The sequence below is a fragment of the Mastacembelus armatus genome, chromosome 13 (genome assembly GCF_900324485.2).
Source record: "Mastacembelus armatus chromosome 13, fMasArm1.2, whole genome shotgun sequence".
Classification (NCBI taxonomy): domain Eukaryota; kingdom Metazoa; phylum Chordata; class Actinopteri; order Synbranchiformes; family Mastacembelidae; genus Mastacembelus; species Mastacembelus armatus.
The window spans coordinates 26,374,240-26,393,186 of NC_046645.1; the positions used below are offsets into that span (position 1 = coordinate 26,374,240).

General features: G+C 42.6%; 1 protein-coding gene across 1 annotated transcript in view; it reads right to left on the bottom strand.

Moving 5' to 3' along the window:
• Positions 1-18,947, bottom strand: part of LOC113145584 (leucine-rich repeat and fibronectin type III domain-containing protein 1-like protein) — a 94,720-nt gene that overhangs the window by 38,087 nt on the left and 37,686 nt on the right. The window contains exons 2-3 of the mRNA XM_026332468.1: positions 4,607-4,886; positions 2,347-2,547 (exon numbers count right to left, since the gene is read on the bottom strand). Of these exons, the coding sequence (XP_026188253.1) occupies positions 2,347-2,547; positions 4,607-4,873 (468 nt within the window). The 5' untranslated portion in view covers positions 4,874-4,886. The remainder of the gene's footprint in view (positions 1-2,346; positions 2,548-4,606; positions 4,887-18,947) is intronic.

The window sequence follows — 18,947 nt, forward strand, 5'->3', positions numbered from 1 at the left end:
TAGAGTCATCAATCAACCTGACATACATGTTTTTGGAATGTGGGAGGAAACCGGAGTACCCACGCAAGCACAGGGAGAACATGCAAACTCCACACACAAAGGCCACGTTGTGAACCCACGACCTTCTTGCTGTTAGGCAACAGCGCTAACCACTCAGCCACCCCTAGGACCTGGATATTTCTTGAGTAATTTTAGTCTCATCTGTGATAATTACTGCTGGGAAACAAGAGCTGGTTCAACTGCTGTCATTTCAGGTAGATTTATGTGATGTGGGTTTTTTATGCACTAATACAGTTCACCATGTTACTGTACTTACCAGCAATAGTCAGTAATGATTGTCAATGATCAATCTGTATTGTTTGTATGTCTGTTTGTCTGAGTTTTAAATATCTGCCTTGCTTGACTTCAACCATCTGTCATCAATCTCCCCTCACAATGGGGACAAGCTTTTAGCTTTATCGTGCTTTATCCTGGATAATTGCATAGCAGGATTGGATGATAGGAGTCTTGTCTTTACTTTTGTTGTCGAATAAATCAAATCACAGCTTTAGCTAACATGTCTATGATTAGTACTTTGGCTGTTCATGGTGATAAACACTAACTGAAAAAATCAGGAGAAAGTTGCCTCATTATTTTGTGAACACAAAGACCTGTCAGGAAATCTATGTCCACTGTTTTCCTTTGATTGGAGTCTTAAAGCTGATCCAACTCTAGAGCAGGTTTGGCAACTGGTCCTCAGGGGTCGCTGTCCTGCTTGTTGTCCAACTATCCCTGCCTGTCCAGCTTCTGATTGGCTGAACAAAAACAAGCACGGCAGGCCCTGGAGTACACCCTGCTCTAGAGGCTCTAATGAGTCCAGACTAACTCCACCATAAGCCCCTCCTTCCCGCTCTTTGCCCCTCCCATCCTGTCCTGTTTCCTGAAGTTACGACGTGAACTGCACATTCCTGGTTGGGACACAGTGTCCAGTCCAACGCTAGTGTCAGCTGACTAAGGAATAAAGAGCTGACATTCAGGAGTTCCAGTCCATCACTGAGTTCAGAGTTCACATCTCTATTTCTCTTAATGAAAATTCTGCAAAGGTCTGAGAGCTGGTCCTGAGGGGGCAATTTGGTACTTCAGTGCTGGACTTTAATGAGCTGAGAAAGGACAGTGTCATTTAATGACGAGGGGAAAAGTTTATTTTAGGGCCCGGGTTATTAAAAGGCATCCAGCTGAGCAGTGGCGGTGAGCAGCACCGGCTGGTTCTGTTGGACATCAGAGTCAGAGCCAGAAATGTGGCTTCATTTTCACACAGCACTTGACCCTCAGCACCACAATTATTCTGACAAGCTTTAAATGACTTTGCAGTAACTTTTCAGACTGAGAGTCTTGGCAGTGGATTTCTGAACGTTTGGGTGATGAATAATGCAGTTTGTTGGCAGCGCTGAGCCAAAGTTTTTGGATTTAAAATAGCTTGACGTTGTTATTGTAGCCTGCAGCCTCCAGTGGAGCTGGATACAAATGTTCCTCAGGCTTTTCAAGGCTTTTCAAGGCACCTCATTGACTGATTGATTTGTGTTTGGTCCACTGTCAGGGCCATCGCTTTATTAACCCGGAAACTATTATGTTTATTTTTCATATGGGGAAAAAACAGAAACTGAATAAGCAGCAGCACAAAGATGTAAGTTTAAATCATAATCATTAACTCATGAAGGCATGAGGATAATTGGGAAATTGGAATATCAAATTCTCATATGAACTCAAATTAACAAAGACTCTGACTCTGTTATTTGCCCATTTCCAAGGTGTACATGCGTATGGTTGGCCACAGGGGAGCAAAGATGAAAGAATGTCAGGTTTAGATGAGTGGAGCAGTGGCAAAGTTTCAATATATGAATGAAATAGTTTTAAATGTTTCTGCTGCTGCCAGTTCTCTACATATTGCTTTCTATTTGGGGAAACCCACAGAGCTGCCGCTATGGTGGGAAGTAACTGAGCACAGTGTGTGATAGGACCCACTCACAGGACCCACAGTATTTTACTGTTCAGCTGTTCATATGTACATTTCACTTGAAATACTTCTGCACTTTTTGCTTTACCTGAATTTATTGTGTATTCTAGTATTGTTATTAGAATGCATCTTCCACTATTGCCTGCTGCTCACTAAATCATTACTGATGCAAAGTTTATATGTTATTGTAAGAAAGTGGTATTTTTACTGAAGCTACAATAGTACAATAGTACTGATGGTTCTGCAGTATTAGCAGTAGCTAGTTGCCTTGCATGAAAAGCTTCACAGCCTGACAGGTCAGTTTGCAAAACGACGGGCAGCTCTGGTGCAGAGCGCAATAAAGGATGTCGTACCTGGAAGGCTCCCTCCGATATACTGTGCAGCTGGTTGTTGGCCAGGATGAGGTGCCTCAGGTTCACCAGGCCCTGGAAGTGGGAGTCGTCCAGGATGGTGAGGCGGTTGGCATCCAGATGAAGGGCGTGGAGATCCTGGAGGTCAGCAAAGGCATACGGCCTGATCTGGCTGATGGTGTTTCTGCTGAGGGTCAGGTGGATCTGAGCATGTAGAAAGACATCTGCAGTTTATTAAAGGCAATAACACTTTTAGGAATGACACTATTGAGGTTGAGTTTTTAGGCTTCAAAATCTATTCTCCCCTTGTTCATTGGTTTTTCCTCACCACTGAAATAGCCAGACCCAGTCCTGCTTCCTGCTGGTCTGATGGTCCAAATAATGGACCACAGTCTTTATACACACACAGTTTGTTGGGAGGACTGGGACACCTGGAGGAAACTGTTTGCATCAAGGCTTCCTTCTGCTGCTGCAGGAAAGATGGAAGGAAGCCATTACTGCATCTCTGACACTTCACTTTCTGACACTTTGCCAATTTGCTTTGGCCCAGTTCAGCTTCAGCCCTGGACCTGAGCTGAAACATGCCAGTCACAGCAGAAACATGGGGCCTACCTCTAACTGGTCAGTACTTGAAAGGCTGCGCACTACCAGATGATTAAAACCTCGTTACTCACATTTCCGTGCGTGTGAGGAAGAAGAAACATATCTCCAGCTGTGACCAGTTTCTCTGCTTGGCACTGAAATATCATGATGTCGGTATTTTTCCTCCTGTGCTGCGAGAAGTGAAGCTGGTCCACTTCTGCTACATGCCCACCCAAAAGCAGCTGATATAATGTAGAAGACACCAGCAAATTCACCTCAGTCAATGTGACACATTCTTTAATTTCTTGTTTTCTTCCCACTGATAAGTTCACCCCTCTATGTTTCTGACAACACTTTCTGTTTCTGAGAGTTGAACACTGTTCGTTACTCACAATGATAAAAACCTAACGACACTCAGATACTATCCCACCATGAACCTTCTTTTGTGATGTTGCATTTATTCCAGACCTCATCTTGAACTGAAGCGTGGCAGTTTACAGTAACAGTAACAACTTGTAACTCTGGGCTATAATTCACTCCAGGTGGAGATGAAAGGTCTGGTACCAAATACATTTAAAACAGACTGTGACTGAACTTTGCCCTGTAACTTTAGCAGAAGGGATTTTTATTCTGCTGCAGGATGATCACTGGTAAATGCTGAATATCGTTTTTGGATCAGGAATTAAAAACTCAGAGGTTCACACAACATGATGTGATGATGATTTGAACAAATGCTCCTCACCCTATCTCTAAGGGAGCGCCTGGCCATCCTGCGAAGGAAGCTCATTTCAGCCGCTTGTATCCAAGGCCTTGTCCTTTCAGTCATGACCCAAAGCTCATGATCATAGGTGAGAGGAGGAACGTAGATTGACCAGTAAATTGAGAGCTGAGCTGAATGGACCGTTACACCGACCGCATTACTGCTGCCGATGCCCCGATCCGTCTGTCAATCACACGTTCCGTCATTCCCTCACTTGTGAACAAGACCCCAATATCCCCAGTCGAGGTCAGCAGCTCCCCACCTCCACACTAAACAGTGTTGGCAGAGCACTGCTTCCCCCTCTCTTCGAGGCCGACCGGTAGACCTTCTCCATGGTCCTTCTCACCGAACTCCTCCCATACCCGAGTTTTTGCCACCTTCACCGCCTGGGCTGCAGTACACTTGGCCCAGCGGTACATGTTCTATTTATGTTAAATACATGTTTCACATTGACCCTGATGCACTGAGGAGGTAGGCAGTCTGGTCTGGAAATAAAGTACTTCTCTGCTGCAGCTTGGACTCTTTCCCTGTCCCCATGCACTTTGGCACTGGGTGAAGGTTAGGAAGCACCACACTGAGTCCGTAAGTCCCACTTTTGATATTAGGTGAGAACAGTTATTCAGACTTTCATCAGTTCATTAGGTAGAGATAGCACAGAGTGATTTAAAGAAGTGGAAGGAGCCATCTGACCAAGCTTCAGTTTCCAACAACCAGGCTAGGCAAGCATGTTTATATCGGACAATTTTGTAAAACCCCGACATATGTTCTGTGACAACTTTTAGAAATGCTCCCTATGCCAATGTGCCTTCTCAGTTTGCACACAGCACAGGAATAAATCAAACTAACACAGTTGGCAAACTACTGATTGTACAAATCAAAGCAAACGTGACTATAAAGGTGTTCAGGAAAACGAGCTCTGACCAGGCTGGACATGTTGGCAAAGTCCCGGTGCCTCAATGTCGTGATGAAGTTGTCCATCAGCCTGAGCTCAGCTGTCTGGCGGTCAATGTTGGGTGGCACGAAGAGGAGGCCGGTCTTGGCACACAGCACTGTGTAGGACGGCAGCAGGTTCTGGCAGGTGCATCGCTTCGGACACAGCATGGAGGAGGAGCAGGAGGGAAGGGAGGACAGGTGGATGATGATGATGAGCAGGAGGAGAGGGCAGACCAGAGAGGAGGCGACATCCATGGCTCCTGTCCTGCTGCAACAGATGACAGAGAAACAGAAGCAGAAGTCAGTTCATGTCGCCTGTTGTTACACAAACTGGACATTAAAAATCCTCCAGGGGGCCGAAAATGACTTCCAGGCTCCTGCTGAGCTTTTAATTAAAAAACTAAATTATTGCTCCTTAAGTTGATTTAAAGATGTTCTTGTTCAGAAAAGATAGTTGTCTCCCCCACTCCCACTGCTGTGTATGTAAATGAAGACCATTCTTCACTCTGACACTGTACGCAGGATAACAGCTGCAGAAAATGTTAAGCTGCTGCATAAATCAGAACATTACCAACTTTCTCTGCAGCTCATAAGAACAAAAAAGTCTTTATTTATTACTTTATTTTTTCCCAAATTTTGTAAACGAATAAGGTGTGGTGGCAGAGAAGGGGCTGACAGTGGCAGAGAGAAGGAGCAGGAGGCAGGGAAGTTGTTAAAGCCGGTGGTGCAGGCTGTGTGTTTTTCTGCTGACTAAGATGCCCTGGGAAAGTGAGTAAACAGTACTTACATCATCAATTAAGCTCGCCGCACTCTCATGATTATTACAATTGGAGCACGACAATAAGAACTCAGACGATGCTCTGCATGGGTGTCTGTCTCACTTCATAAATTTCATAGATGTTTGGGTATAAAATGATACTAACCCAACTTATCCAGCCAAGGCAATAAAGGAAGACATTAGTGATAATACTGATTTCTCTCTATTCAGTTTGCACATTCAGCTTGGCCAAGGTCGGAATAAATGAAGAGAAGAAGAAAACACACAAGCAAAAGTAAAATGCTCATTCACACATATTCATACATGTTCCTCTAAGTTAGATGCTGGGTGACTGTAGGAAGGTCGATTGGAAATAACAGCGGAAAGAGACACCCTCTATATTCACAGTGGTGAAATATTCAGAGTGTGCCTCCCGTGCAGCCTGGAATACAGAGCAGGAAGCAGGCACATGTCCTCATAACAGGGAGCAAGCAGGAGACGGAGCTAAATGTGAGGAATTAATGGGACGAGATAAATTCAGTGGAAATGATCAGAAGAATTCAAAACCCAAGTGAGATGACTCTCAAATGTCAATGGGTAATTGAAGCGTCTGCACATGACAAGAACGTGAGCTCAGAAAACAGTCGGGAAACCGGAATTGTTGCTGGCATGGGAATATTCCAAATGTCACAGAGGTTCAGTCAGGCCAGAGGTGGATAAAGTAAAGTTTTATTTATTGGTTGTAAATATTTAACAAGCATTTAGTGATCATTCAAATTCTTAATTCAGTGATGTTTACTAAGTGCCTCTTGATGCCATTAATGAAGATCCTGTCTAATTTGTGCAGAAACAGCACATGACTTGTTGTGTGATTGGAGCAGGGGATTGGGATTGTTCCATTTCTTAAAACAGATGTGTATCTGTCAAAGAAAATGCTGTGGGTGTGGCCTGAACACCACAGGACAGAGATGCATGCCAGCAATGATCTCTGTTAGAATTGAACATGATAATCTATCAATTAATAATTTTCTATTATTTTAGTGTTTCTTTTCCTAAGAATTTACCATAAACTGTAGGTGCAGAGTAATGCTGAGTTTAAGGAAGGCTGGAGCTTTGAGAACAGATTTCATTTGTTTAGTTAAGCGTGAGGAAAATGCAAAGCAGCTCTTTTTCAGAGACAAGCCCTTTTCCATCTCTGTCGCCCTCTCCTCCATCCTTTCATCACTCTCTTCTCAGCTGCAAGAGCTTCTCATTTCAATTGCTTCGCTCCTTTTATCCACACCTCCACTTATCTTTCCTCCTGCATCCTCCCTCTGTCCAAATCAGTGTCTCTAACTCCTTCCAGCTGTTTCCTGTCGTACCTCTCTCCTCCAACACTGCACACATAACTTCATTCCTCTTTCCTCCCATCGTTCTTTTCCTCTCCATCCCTCTCTATCAGCTCCTCCATTCCCAGCTCCATAAGATTATTTTTCCTCCAGCTACATCTTTTTCCTCCATGTTACCTACGCCCTCATCTATTTGTCACTCCTGTCTTCTCTCCTCACTTCCAATCATCATGATTTCTTCATTTTTCACTTCCTTCTGTCCCTCATCCATAAAAACACCATGTTCAGTAACATGGATATGTGCACGTGATCACACTGCACACTGAGTGTCAGTGAAATAGAGACATCATGAGGAGCTAATGAAATGTGTGGAAGTCAACATGTTCTGTGCTGACACCACCAGCTTCACCCACGTATGTTATTATCTATAATATGTGAACATGGCCACAGGAGCCTTATAACAATGTTCCACCATCTGTCTCACATCACATTGGGCAGGAGCTGGGTTTCTGAAGCAGACTAATGTTGATCATGTTCCCTAAGCTTTAGTTTGGCTGATATCTGGTCATAAAGCAAAGAGCTGGGCATTTAAAGAAAAGTACCCACTACCACATGATCAAAATGGGACACTTTATTCTGAGGGACAAATAACCCTCAAACCCTCAGATCCAAATAACATCCTAAAGGAAAGCAAAAAGAAAATGCATGTGATCACTGAAGTCAGAAATATTTCACTGAATAAGTTAAAAGCAACCTGCTGATGGCACCAGAGGAAAACTCCTGGATCATCATGGTCAGTAGGGTTCAACCTCTGCACACAATCAAATAGTGGGTCAGAGATTTGAGTCTGGGACAAAGTATTGACTGACTTGCTGTGCCACTCACAGATTTGGATGAGGTAGGAAGCATGAGGACACCATCTTCTGAGAGCAGAAACAGGGTCGAGCACCAATGCGGCTGCTGAGGCTGCTTCACATCCACATACATACAGCATTAAATGTTAACGACTACTGCAGCTTTGGCAGTGACTTACAGCACAGAGCAGAATAGCAAAAGCCATAAATGGGGTGACGTCTACATCCATATGAAGTTGAGAGCGGAACAAGTGGAGCCACATGTGCAGGGTGAGAAGGGCAGCCAGCAAGAGGCTGGTCAGACTTAGATAACACATGTGTCTGTTTAGAGCATCACACAAACAAGTACCTGAAGACTCAATAATAAGCAGAAACATAATCCCACCTACAAATCACTGAGGTGCCAGCTAATTATTTCAGCTGACATGTCGGTTTAAAGGCAGAGACAAACAACGACAGCACAGAGCAGCAGAGGGAAGGGGGAAAGGAAGAATCCAGAGCCAGAATCACACCTTGGATTAGTGGATAAAAGACTAAAATGTCGAGGAAATGAAGGAGGAAGGAATGGAGGGGAGAGAAATGGAGGAAAAGATGGGAAAAAAACAGCAGAGGGAAGCAGGAAGAGAAAGAGAAAGAGGCTGATAAAAATGAGACAGAGCAGGGTGGTGGGTTTGCAGAGATGAAAAGATGGACATTTTATATGAAGGACTTTACATTCTCTGACCAGCTGGTGGGGATGTTGTGCTACATAAACACAAAAACACACCCAGCCAGTGCTAAAGTGAGCTGTAGGAACAGAGATACACTGTGACACAGGACAGGCCACCTCACATGGGCACGTTGTGCACTCACTGCTTCTTTGTCTCAGTACACTGCTCTGAGCCCCGTCACACAACACATGCTGGAAAGTATGCCTAATAAAACTCTCCTTTCCTTTCTGCTATATTCAGTTTTCTACAGTATGTCTACTAGAAATTACATTTGGATTCCACCAATTTGCTGCTGCAAATTCAATTTGGGAGAAATGTAAAACTGCCATGAATGTCATCGGCACAATAAGGAAAAGATTTAGTGGAAAAATCTACCAAGGCGCAAAATGTGAAAGCAGAATGTGTCTGTTTCCTGACAGTAAATTTCATTTACTTCTACATTTTCTGCTCATAGCAACAAAAGCATGATTAATGTTTTTTATGGTTATTTTTACACAGATGTTAACATGTCACAGTTGACTTGGGTCATGAGATGGGAATCAGTTTTTGTCGCCAAACTGCCATTGAAAGATAATACAACTGCAAACACCCTCTTCACTTCAAGGAAGTGCATGCACGCACGCACACACACACACACACACACACACACATGCGCGCGTTTAGAGTCACCAACCAACCTAACCTGCATGTGTTTGGACTGTGGGAGGAGAAAACCCACACAGACACAGGGACAACATGCAGACTCCACACAGAAAGGCCCCGGGTTCTCCGCTGCTGGGAGGAGACACCACTGTTCCACCGAATTAAACTTTTTTGGCCAAATTCAAAACATGCAGCAGTGACTAAACAGTAAACATTAAGAGATAAGTGTTGGCTAAACAAACAATCCAAGCTAATATTTGACTGCAGACAGGAGATCCACTAACCTGCAGCACATGTAAGAGCATAAATGCACCTGACCAACTTGCTGGAACATCTGGTGTTGTTTCCTCAGTGCCTGTGCTGCTCCCAATGATTTTACAAAAAGCTAACATGCCCATTCATTTTACTAGATAAAACACATTATGACTTAGTTTAAAAAATGAAGTATGGGCACTAAAGACCAATTTAACACCTGAAATCAGCATCAGCTTTTGTGCTTAAAGAATTCAAGTCAGCCCACTTTTTAAGTACTTTCCAAAAAAAAGCAGAGCAACTAAAATAAACTCCACTAAAATAAAAAAGCAAACAAACCTAATCGAAGATCGAAGAACCTCATTTCTATGAACAACAAAAAATGATTAACACTGGAACATTTACAGAAATACCAATTCTTCAGTGTTGCCCTTATAAAAAGAAAATTAAAGTGAAAATAACATTATGAAGAATATTATAAGGAGCAGTAGGAGTTCGAAGAGGTAAAAATCTACAACAGTACACCAAATGGGAGGTGCAGAGATCGTCACATTTGGATCAATATTTTCTTGCAAAATAAAAATGCTGCTGTTTCCAACATCAAACAGGGTCTCAGATCCAAGTAAGAGCCAAAGGAACATAAACAACAGTGTGCAATGGAAATTAAATGACATAATAGGCGACCACACCTCGTACATCGTGTCAAACATGCTTTATGCAACAGAACCCTTTAATCTTTGGGTTGTTCAGTGCAACACCATCCTGCAGCCACATCACACCACCGGCCACAGAGCTGCTCCACAGGCAAACTCAGGGTTTAATAATAGATGGAAGGAACCAGTGATTTATTTGAAGCTATAGTCCAGCAAAGCAATCTCCACGGGTAACTAGAAAGCACAAATGATTCTCCACAACTCCTGACTGCAGCCCTACATTAATCATTCAGTCATGTCACGATTTTCTGATAAAATAGGCTGTGAATATGAAACTGTTTATAAGCAAACTTAAGTTTCGTTCAGCACCCAAATACAGACACAGTTAAAAGTGCAATGATGAGGATCCAGATCTAAACCATGACCAAACTGTGATGTTATGGAGTCCTGTCGCTGCTGCAGTACTGAGGCTGATAACACAAGGCACTAACAAGAACATGTTAGTAAAGCATCAGTTTGAGCTTATAGCAGGAGCAGCCATTAAAGCTCCTCAGCTTGATTTGTGTGTCTGTGTATGTCAATAGAGGAACGAGACAGAAAGCATGAGAAATCACCATTTCAATTAACATCAATCTCTGTCATCCATTCCAGTGACATGTTAATGGATTTCACATAGACACAGCACACTGGTAGAGTGCATGTCATGGAAATCGTCATTTATATTTAAATGTCATTTAATTTCTACAGTCATCTCTGTTACGCTCATTACAAGCCACAGTGGGTAAAGCCGACAGCTTTGTACTTTCACTGAGCTGTAATCAATATCACTGAGTGCCATTAAAGCAAAGGAGGCACTCACGTTTCATTCTCACTCACCGCTGCTGGCTGAGGAAAATGTCTGGCTGCTTTATTATTATTTATTTTATTTTTCATATGATGCCAGGACAATAAGCAATTTGCACAAAAACACCATCACCCTCCAAATCCCACCACTCCACCACTCATTTTTAATCAGGTAAATCATTCCTGAGTGGAGTGGGAGCCAACCTGATTTATTAAAAAACAAAGCATGTTGAGGCGTCACGTGTCTCCTCTCAGTCAGCAGTTTTTACCCATGAGGCCTGATTCTCTTCAGGTGTATGAAAATGCTGCAGTATTTTTGTTAGACTGTAACTTGCATCCTGTTAAGACTCACAACACAGAACTGACAACCACTCGTCTAAACACTGGTTTGCCCACTCTGCCCAGAATAAAGTCTCAGGCAAAACATTCAGTCCTTCATTCTGTGGACTGTTTGCCACTACCATGTGACTACAGTAAAATACAACTCGAATACGTCTGGGATAAAAACAGAAACAAAAAGAATGGCAGAGCTGCTTCAGTAAAATGGAAACAAAGTCGTATGGAGGCTACAGCAGCTGGAATGGGCCCATGATGTCAGAATGATGTCAAGATCATTGCTCCTAATTAACTGTGCACAGGCAGACAAAGCTCATAGTTAGGGCTCAATCAGCCCTTAGTTATGCTGCTATAGGCTGAGGCTGCTGGAGGACTTCCCATCATGCACCAAGCTCCTCAGGGCTTTAGTTGGTTGACACACTGCTCATGCCAATGACTCGGGATGAGTCAAAGCCACCAGCCGGTACTCAGTGTACGGGGAGGGAAACATTACCAACTGACACCAGAGACCAGAGGAGTGACGCCCCACCTGGTACCAAGTTTACGGATGTAACACGATGACGCTGACACACATTTGGCACGAATCCTGTGAGATACAGTAGAAAATAACAAGGAAACCAAGATTTGTCCCAGTCTTTCAGACCCAACCTCATTAATCCAACATTACAAGTGTGAGACTTCATATATATCTGTATTCAAAGCATAAATCACTCTAAATTGGCTGCCATGTACTTCATTGTACCACAATTATAAAACTGGTGATGCCTCCTGAGGTGTCTGGTTACAGTTAATTACTGATTTTAACCTACTATGCCCATATATGAAACACAATTAATCAGTAAGGACATGTCAAATATTTACTAAGCCTAATCACTTTTTAATGAAGCAGCAGTTTCCAGGCAAGAGGAGAGAAACACAACAAAAAAGTTGTCCTAAAGTGTCGTCCAAGTCCAGGAACTTGTTCTTTCAGGCTAGTTTCACTGTTTACTCAAGACTAAATATTTGTTTTAATAATTAATGTCAAATGCCAACAAGGGGCAGAAATAATTGCTCTTGCTCACCATCATTATATGGAGGTTCTACGTCTATCTGAGTGAGGACACCTGTCAGCAAACACTGACAATGCAAAACTGACACTGTGCCCATTATTGTTGCTGCTCCTTTCTTGGCTCTGATGGATGTTTGAAAACTGTCATTCATATTAATGCCACTGTAGCCAGTATCAATCACTGTCTAGCTGCTCTGCTTGCTGTGACCGCAGCTCATCAGCAGTGTGGAATCCCGTCTCAAAGGCCGCGAAGATCAAAGTCGAACAAAAATTTGCTTCGCCTTTCATAAAAATTCAATTTAATACGCCTTTGATCACGCACATTGCACTTCTCCAAATCAGTGAATTTTGGCTTTTGTCCAGAAAGCTCATTGTTTGATCACAGGAATGCAGCAATCAGTGTGCCTTGTTTGGAACTGTTAATAATGTGATGGACACTAGCTCTGCGGTAAAAAGCCTCCACAACGTGCACACAGCAACTCTGATCAATGCTGAGCTTTAGAATCAGAATCAGAATCAGAATGAGCTTTATTGCCAAGTGTTTGTGCACACACGCACAAGGAATTTGTTTAGGTACAGGGGGTACTCCAGTGTAAACAGACATAAATACAAATGCTACAAAGGATTAAACATAAATGCTACAGAAACAAACGCTACAAGAAACTAAAAAAAAAATGCACAGATAACCTGAAGACAGAATGTAAGGGGAACTAATTGGTGTGCAAGGAGCAAAAAGGTGCCAGTGACATAGTGCAGGTGGTAGGAGGGAATGGTGGAGAGCTATGAGTTTAAGAGTTGGATGGCCTGAGGGAAGAAGCTTCCTTTGTGCCGGGCTGTCTTGATGTTTGGAGCTCTGAAGCGCCGGCCAGAGGGTAAGAGCTGGAAGAGGTGGTGGCTTGGGTGGGTGGCATCCAGAGTGATTTTAGAGCTCTTTTTCTCACTTTGGAGATGGACAGGTCTTGGAGGGTGGGTAGGGGAACACCGATGATCTTCTCAGCAGTCCAAACTGTCCTCTGAAGTCTTCGGAAGTCTGATTTAGAGGCGGAACTAAACCAGACAGTGATGGAGGAGCACAGGACAGACTCGATGACCACTGAGCAGAACTGGATCAGGAGCATCTGTGGAACATTGAACTTCTTCAGCTGTCGCTGGAAGTACAACCTCTGCTGGGCCTTCTTGATGATGGAGTCGATGTGGAAGTTCCACTTCAGGTCCTGAGAGATGGTGGTGCCCAGGAACCTGAATGACTCCACTAGTGCCACAGTGGAATATATATTTTAGTATATATTTCCAGGGAAGACAGGCAGAACATGCAGGCTGCTTCTTAGTAACACCTAACTCATATTCTTACATATTCGGACAAATTTTCAGAGTTCCACTGGCAAAACAGGAGAGATATTGTGCAGTGAAAACCAAGGGGAGCCAAATGGTGTCTGGTAAGACTGATCTGCATTACAAGCATTGTTTGTGTAATATAAACACCTACTTAAGGTCATATGGTTGTCAAAAGAAACAATAGTTATCAGTGTAAAATGTAACCATCCTGTTCCACCATTTGTGCTGTGGGCAGTGTTCCATCAGTTAAAGGAACTTTACTCCTGCTGCAGGTCACAGCATATGAAATCAAGTGTGTTCCACTTAAGGTGATGTGACTCGCTCATTTTTCTGTTGCTTCACTTGTGTTGCTGCAGTCCTGACTCAACACTGCTGTGGGAAGCTAAATATGGGTTAATAAAGACAGTTGTTTCTACAGGACAAATATAGGATTAGTGAAACCATGGAACCTGACTGACCCATTCACTGCTATACTGAACTGAAACATGGAGCAACACTGGCAGATCCTGGTCTTAGCAGACTCAGGCTTGCTACTTCCTCAGTTCTGTTAGTTCACTGCAGTTTTTGTCCACGTCTAAAACGTTTCATCCACGTGTCTAAATCACTTTGTCCACGTGTCTATATCACTTTTTAACCACGTGTCTAAATCACTTCATCCACATCTAAATCACTTTTATCTGTTTAAATCACTTTGTCCATGTGTCTATATCACTTTTTAACCACGTGTCTAAATCACTTCATCCACGTCTAAATCACTTTTTATCCATGTGTTTAAATCACTTTGTCCACGTGTCTATATCACTTTTTAACCAAGTGTCTAAATCACTTCAGCCACGTCTAAATCACTTTTTATCCACGTGTATAAATCACTTTGTCCATGTGTCTAAATCACATTGTCCATGTGTCTAAATCACTTTGTCCACGTTTCTAAATCCCTTTTTATCCATGTGTCTAAATAACTTCATCCACGTGTCTACATCACTTTTTGTCCACGTATCTAAATCATGTTGTCCACGTGTCTAAATCATGTCCTTGTGTCTAAATCACTTTTTGTCCACGTGTCTAAATCACTTTTTATCCACGCGTCTAAATCACTTTTTGTCCACGCGTCTAAATCACTTTATCCACGTGTCAAAATCACTTTTATCCACGTCTAAATCACTTTGTCCACGTGTCTAAATCACTTTTTATCCACGTGCCACGTGTCTAAATCACGTTGTCCACGTCTAAATCACTTTTTATCCACGTGTCACGTGTCTAAATCACGTTGTCGATGTGTCTAAATCACTTTGTCCACGTGTCTAAATCCCTTTTTATCCATGTGTCTAAATAACTTCATCCACGTGTCTACATCACTTTTTGTCCACGTATCTAAATCATGTTGTCCACGTGTCTAAATCATGTCCTTGTGTCTAAATCACGTTTTGTCCACGTGTCTAAATCACTTTTTATCCACGCGTCTAAATCACTTTATCCACGTGTCAAAATCACTTTTATCCACGTCTAAATCACTTTGTCCACGTGTCTAAATCAGTTTTTATCCACGTGCCACGTGTCTAAATCACGTTGTCCACGTCTAAATCACTTTTTATCCACGTGTCACGTGTCTAAATCACGTTGTCGATGTGTCTAAATCACTTTTTGTCCACGTGTCTAAATCACATTTTGTCCATGCGTCTAAATCACTTTTTGTCCACGCGTCTAAATCACTTTATCCACATGTCTAAATCACTTTTATCCACGTCTAAATCACTTTGTCCACGTGTCTAAATCACTTTTTATCCACGTGCCACATGTCTAAATCACGTTGTCCACGTCTAAATCACTGTTTATCCACGTGTCACGTGTCTAAATCACGTTGTCGATGTGTCTAAATCACTTTTTGTCCACGTGTCTAAATCACATTTTGTCCACGCGTCTAAATCACTTTTTGTCCACGCGTCTAAATCACTTTATCCACGTGTCTAAATCACTTTTATCCACGTCTAAATCACTTTGTCCACGTGTCTAAATCACTTTTTATTCACGTGCCACGTGTCTAAATCACGTTGTCCACGTCTAAATCACTTTTTATCCACGTGTCACGTGTCTAAATCACGTTGTCGATGTGTCTAAATCACTTTTTGTCCACGTGTCTAAATCACATTTTGTCCACGTCTGAATCCCTTTTTATTCATGTGTCTAAATCACTTTGTCCACGTGTCTAAATCACTTTTTGTCCACGCGTCTAAATAACTTTATCCACGCGTCTAAATCACTTTATCCACGTGTTCAAATCACGTTGTCCTTGTGACGAAATCACATTGTCCATGCATCTAAATCACTATGTCCACGCATCTAAATCCCTTTGTCCACACATCTAAATCACTATGTCCACAGGTCTAAATCCCTTTGTCCACACATCTAAATCACTTTGTCCACACATCTAAATCACATTGTCCATGTCTAAATCACTTTTTGTCCGTGTAAATCACTGTCCACGTCTAAATCACTTCATCCACGTGTCGAAATCACTTTTTGTCCATGTGTAAATCACTGTCCATGTCTAAATCACTTCGACCATGTGTCGAAATCACTTTTTGTCCATGTCTAAATCACTTTGTCCATGTGTCTAAATTAATTTGTGCACAATCTAACTTCACAATTACAGCCATAATCATTTCAAGCGTTTTTGCCTCTCAGAACTCACCTCACTCCCATTCACAGGCCCTGGGTTCCAAACCAAGCAATGCAATTTCTGCAAAAATAAAGCACTAAGCACGGGATTGCTGGACATGACATCAGGGGAAAGAAAAAACCTTGATTGTTTATAAATATCTTATTATGTAACACAGGCACAAAAACCCATTATCACCGGGAAAAATATGTACTGTTAGTTTATTGGATGGTATGATTATTCTTTGAGGTAGAAATAATGCAGTGTTAATGGAAAACAATGTAGTTTTCAAGGTAATTGGTTGGGAGCAGTTTAGGGGTTTGTCTCTCCTCCATCAGAGAGAGACAGAGTAGCAAGGAGTCGTTTTTTCAGTCAGTCAGTCAGTTACAAAGAAGTCCATACTCTGGACAAGAGTGAGTGAAGGACAGTTTTTCTTTTTTTTGGCTGATTGTAAGAGCGCGTTGTAAATATTGTACATCTATACCTATCTATACATTTTGGTTATTTTTCAGGAGGAATTATACATGACTTTTATCACATTTTGAACTTTTTTTTGTTAGAGATGAGCACAATAAATCTTTAAAAATCAAGCTACGGTTTCTGACAAAACTTCTTACAAGAACCCTGTCACAGTCCAGTTGTACAGAAATTCTGCAAAAAACTGCAGTGAGGGAAGAAGTAATCTGGGTAGATGGTGTGTAATCTCAGAAGGGTTCAGGACACGTCTGCTGATATTATTACATCATTTGCATTTCCCAGGCTCCCCCGGGAAAAGCTCATCTCCTCAACCAACAGGAAGACTATTTTCACTGCCATTTAGCCCAGGCCATTGATGGTTCACTGATATCAGTTACCTGAACTGAGGAACGACACTTGTGTTTGGGCAGCAGGAAAATATCAGCACAGTGATGGCAATTTGTTTGATCCTAATGTAAGAAATGATGCTTTCAACTCTTTACTCTGTAAATATGTTTTCTTTAAAGGCAGTATGCTTCAATTCAATTCAATTCAATTTTATTTGTATAGCGCCAAATCACAATACAAATCACCTCAAGGCACTTTACAAAAACTAAAACTAAAATCCCAACAAATCCCTTATGAGCAAGCACTTGGCGACATTGGAGAGGAAAAACTCCCTTTAACGGAAGAAAAAACCTCCAGCAGAACCGGGCTCAGTTTGGGCGGCCATCTGCCATCTGGATAGAGCAGAGAGAAAAGAACAGCAACAATAAACAACAAATACACACTGCAGGTTGGTGGGGCCAGTAACTGCGCATCAGTGATATACAGCTCCAGGACCAGGGAAACTTGCAGAAGGTACAGAGAGAACAGAGAGAGAGGGAGAGAGCACAAACTAGGGGAGAGAGAGAGCACAAGGTTAGTGATGAGTTGGGGTGGGTCAAGTCCTGATGCATGCTGAAGAGCCATTATGGTTCCCAGTCAGTGTCCCAATCAAACGAGATTTATGCTTACAGCAGGGGTGTCTCTCTCACTCACACACACACACACCTGCAGCCGGTTTCTAGCCACAGGTATCAGTTGTTTTCCCTCAGCTTGCCTTGTAAACTAAGGCCCTGATTGATGAAGATTTCAGATCAATGCTAAAATCTGGTGACTATTATTTATTTGTTTACTGTTGCGCTGCCTGAGCTGCATTCCATGGAGATTACTCTGAATTGTGACATGGTTTAATGTAATATCAGTGAGAATCTCATTACAGACAATGCCATGTGCGGGTGATATGAGATTGGGCTGAGATGTTAGAAGCTATAATGTGGAATGGCTCCCTTAAAACACTGACCCTCACCATAAACCTAAAAGCTGCTTTTACTTGATTAATCAGATTAGTCTTCTCGGCACTGAACACACTGTACTTCACTGAGCGCTGTCCCTGCACTGAGCTACACTGCTAATCAGCAATAAAGACCGAAAACACACTCACTACCATGGTCACTAGCACAAACAGCAGGAATCACACAGCTGTAAGCTGACTGGGTTCCACATGAGTCTCAGGGTCCTACAGGGACCTTTGGTCAGGACAAATTCTTTTTTTTCGATTTCAGCAAGAACAGAAAGTAAAAAATCAAATAATAATGCAAGATACTTTATCTGCATTTTGAAGTCCGAGGTGCTAGATCTTCATAATGAACCCAAACTCATAAACAGGGTTGTCTGCCGTTCGGGAGTGGCAGAGTGTGACCCCTAGGGCAGCAGGGACTGACTTACGGATGCGCAGTACCAGCTGCTGGATGGAGCTGAACGTCTGCTGCGTATTTAATGAGTAAAATACAAATTCTATAAAGAGCTAAAAATCACATGGTGTTAAATATTTTCTGTTCTGTCATATCCACCCAGACAGAAATGAGCTGTCCCAGCATGCATCAGGACTTTACCCACCCCAACTCATCTCCTGAAGAGCCATTATGGTTCCCAGTCAGCGTTCCAATCAAACGAGATTCATGCTTACAGCAGGGGTGTCTCTCTCTCTCTCTCACACACACACACACACATACACCTGCAGCCAGTTTCTAACCACAGGGATCAGTTGTTTTCTCTCAGCTTGCCTTGTAAACTAAGGCCCTGGTTGAAAAGCTTATTTAGAAGATTTCAAACTGTTGCTGAGGTGGCTCAAAGGGGCTGTGAAAATTGCGCTCTCCCGACAGGGTGTCTCTCGTGTGTGTGTGTGTGTCATGGCTGCGTGAAGAAAATCAGTCATCAGTCAGATCGCTTCATCTCATCGCTGTCTCAGTCTGCAGGTTAACGTGACACGTTTTCTGACTGTCGTCAACATTACATAACTGCACAGTTGAATGTATGAACCCTTTCCACCCCAGCAGCCTCAGTACTGGGACCAGTCTGTATCTGGTGTTACAGTGGGAGCTGCAGAGTCTCCACCTGGTGTTTCATTTAGCAGA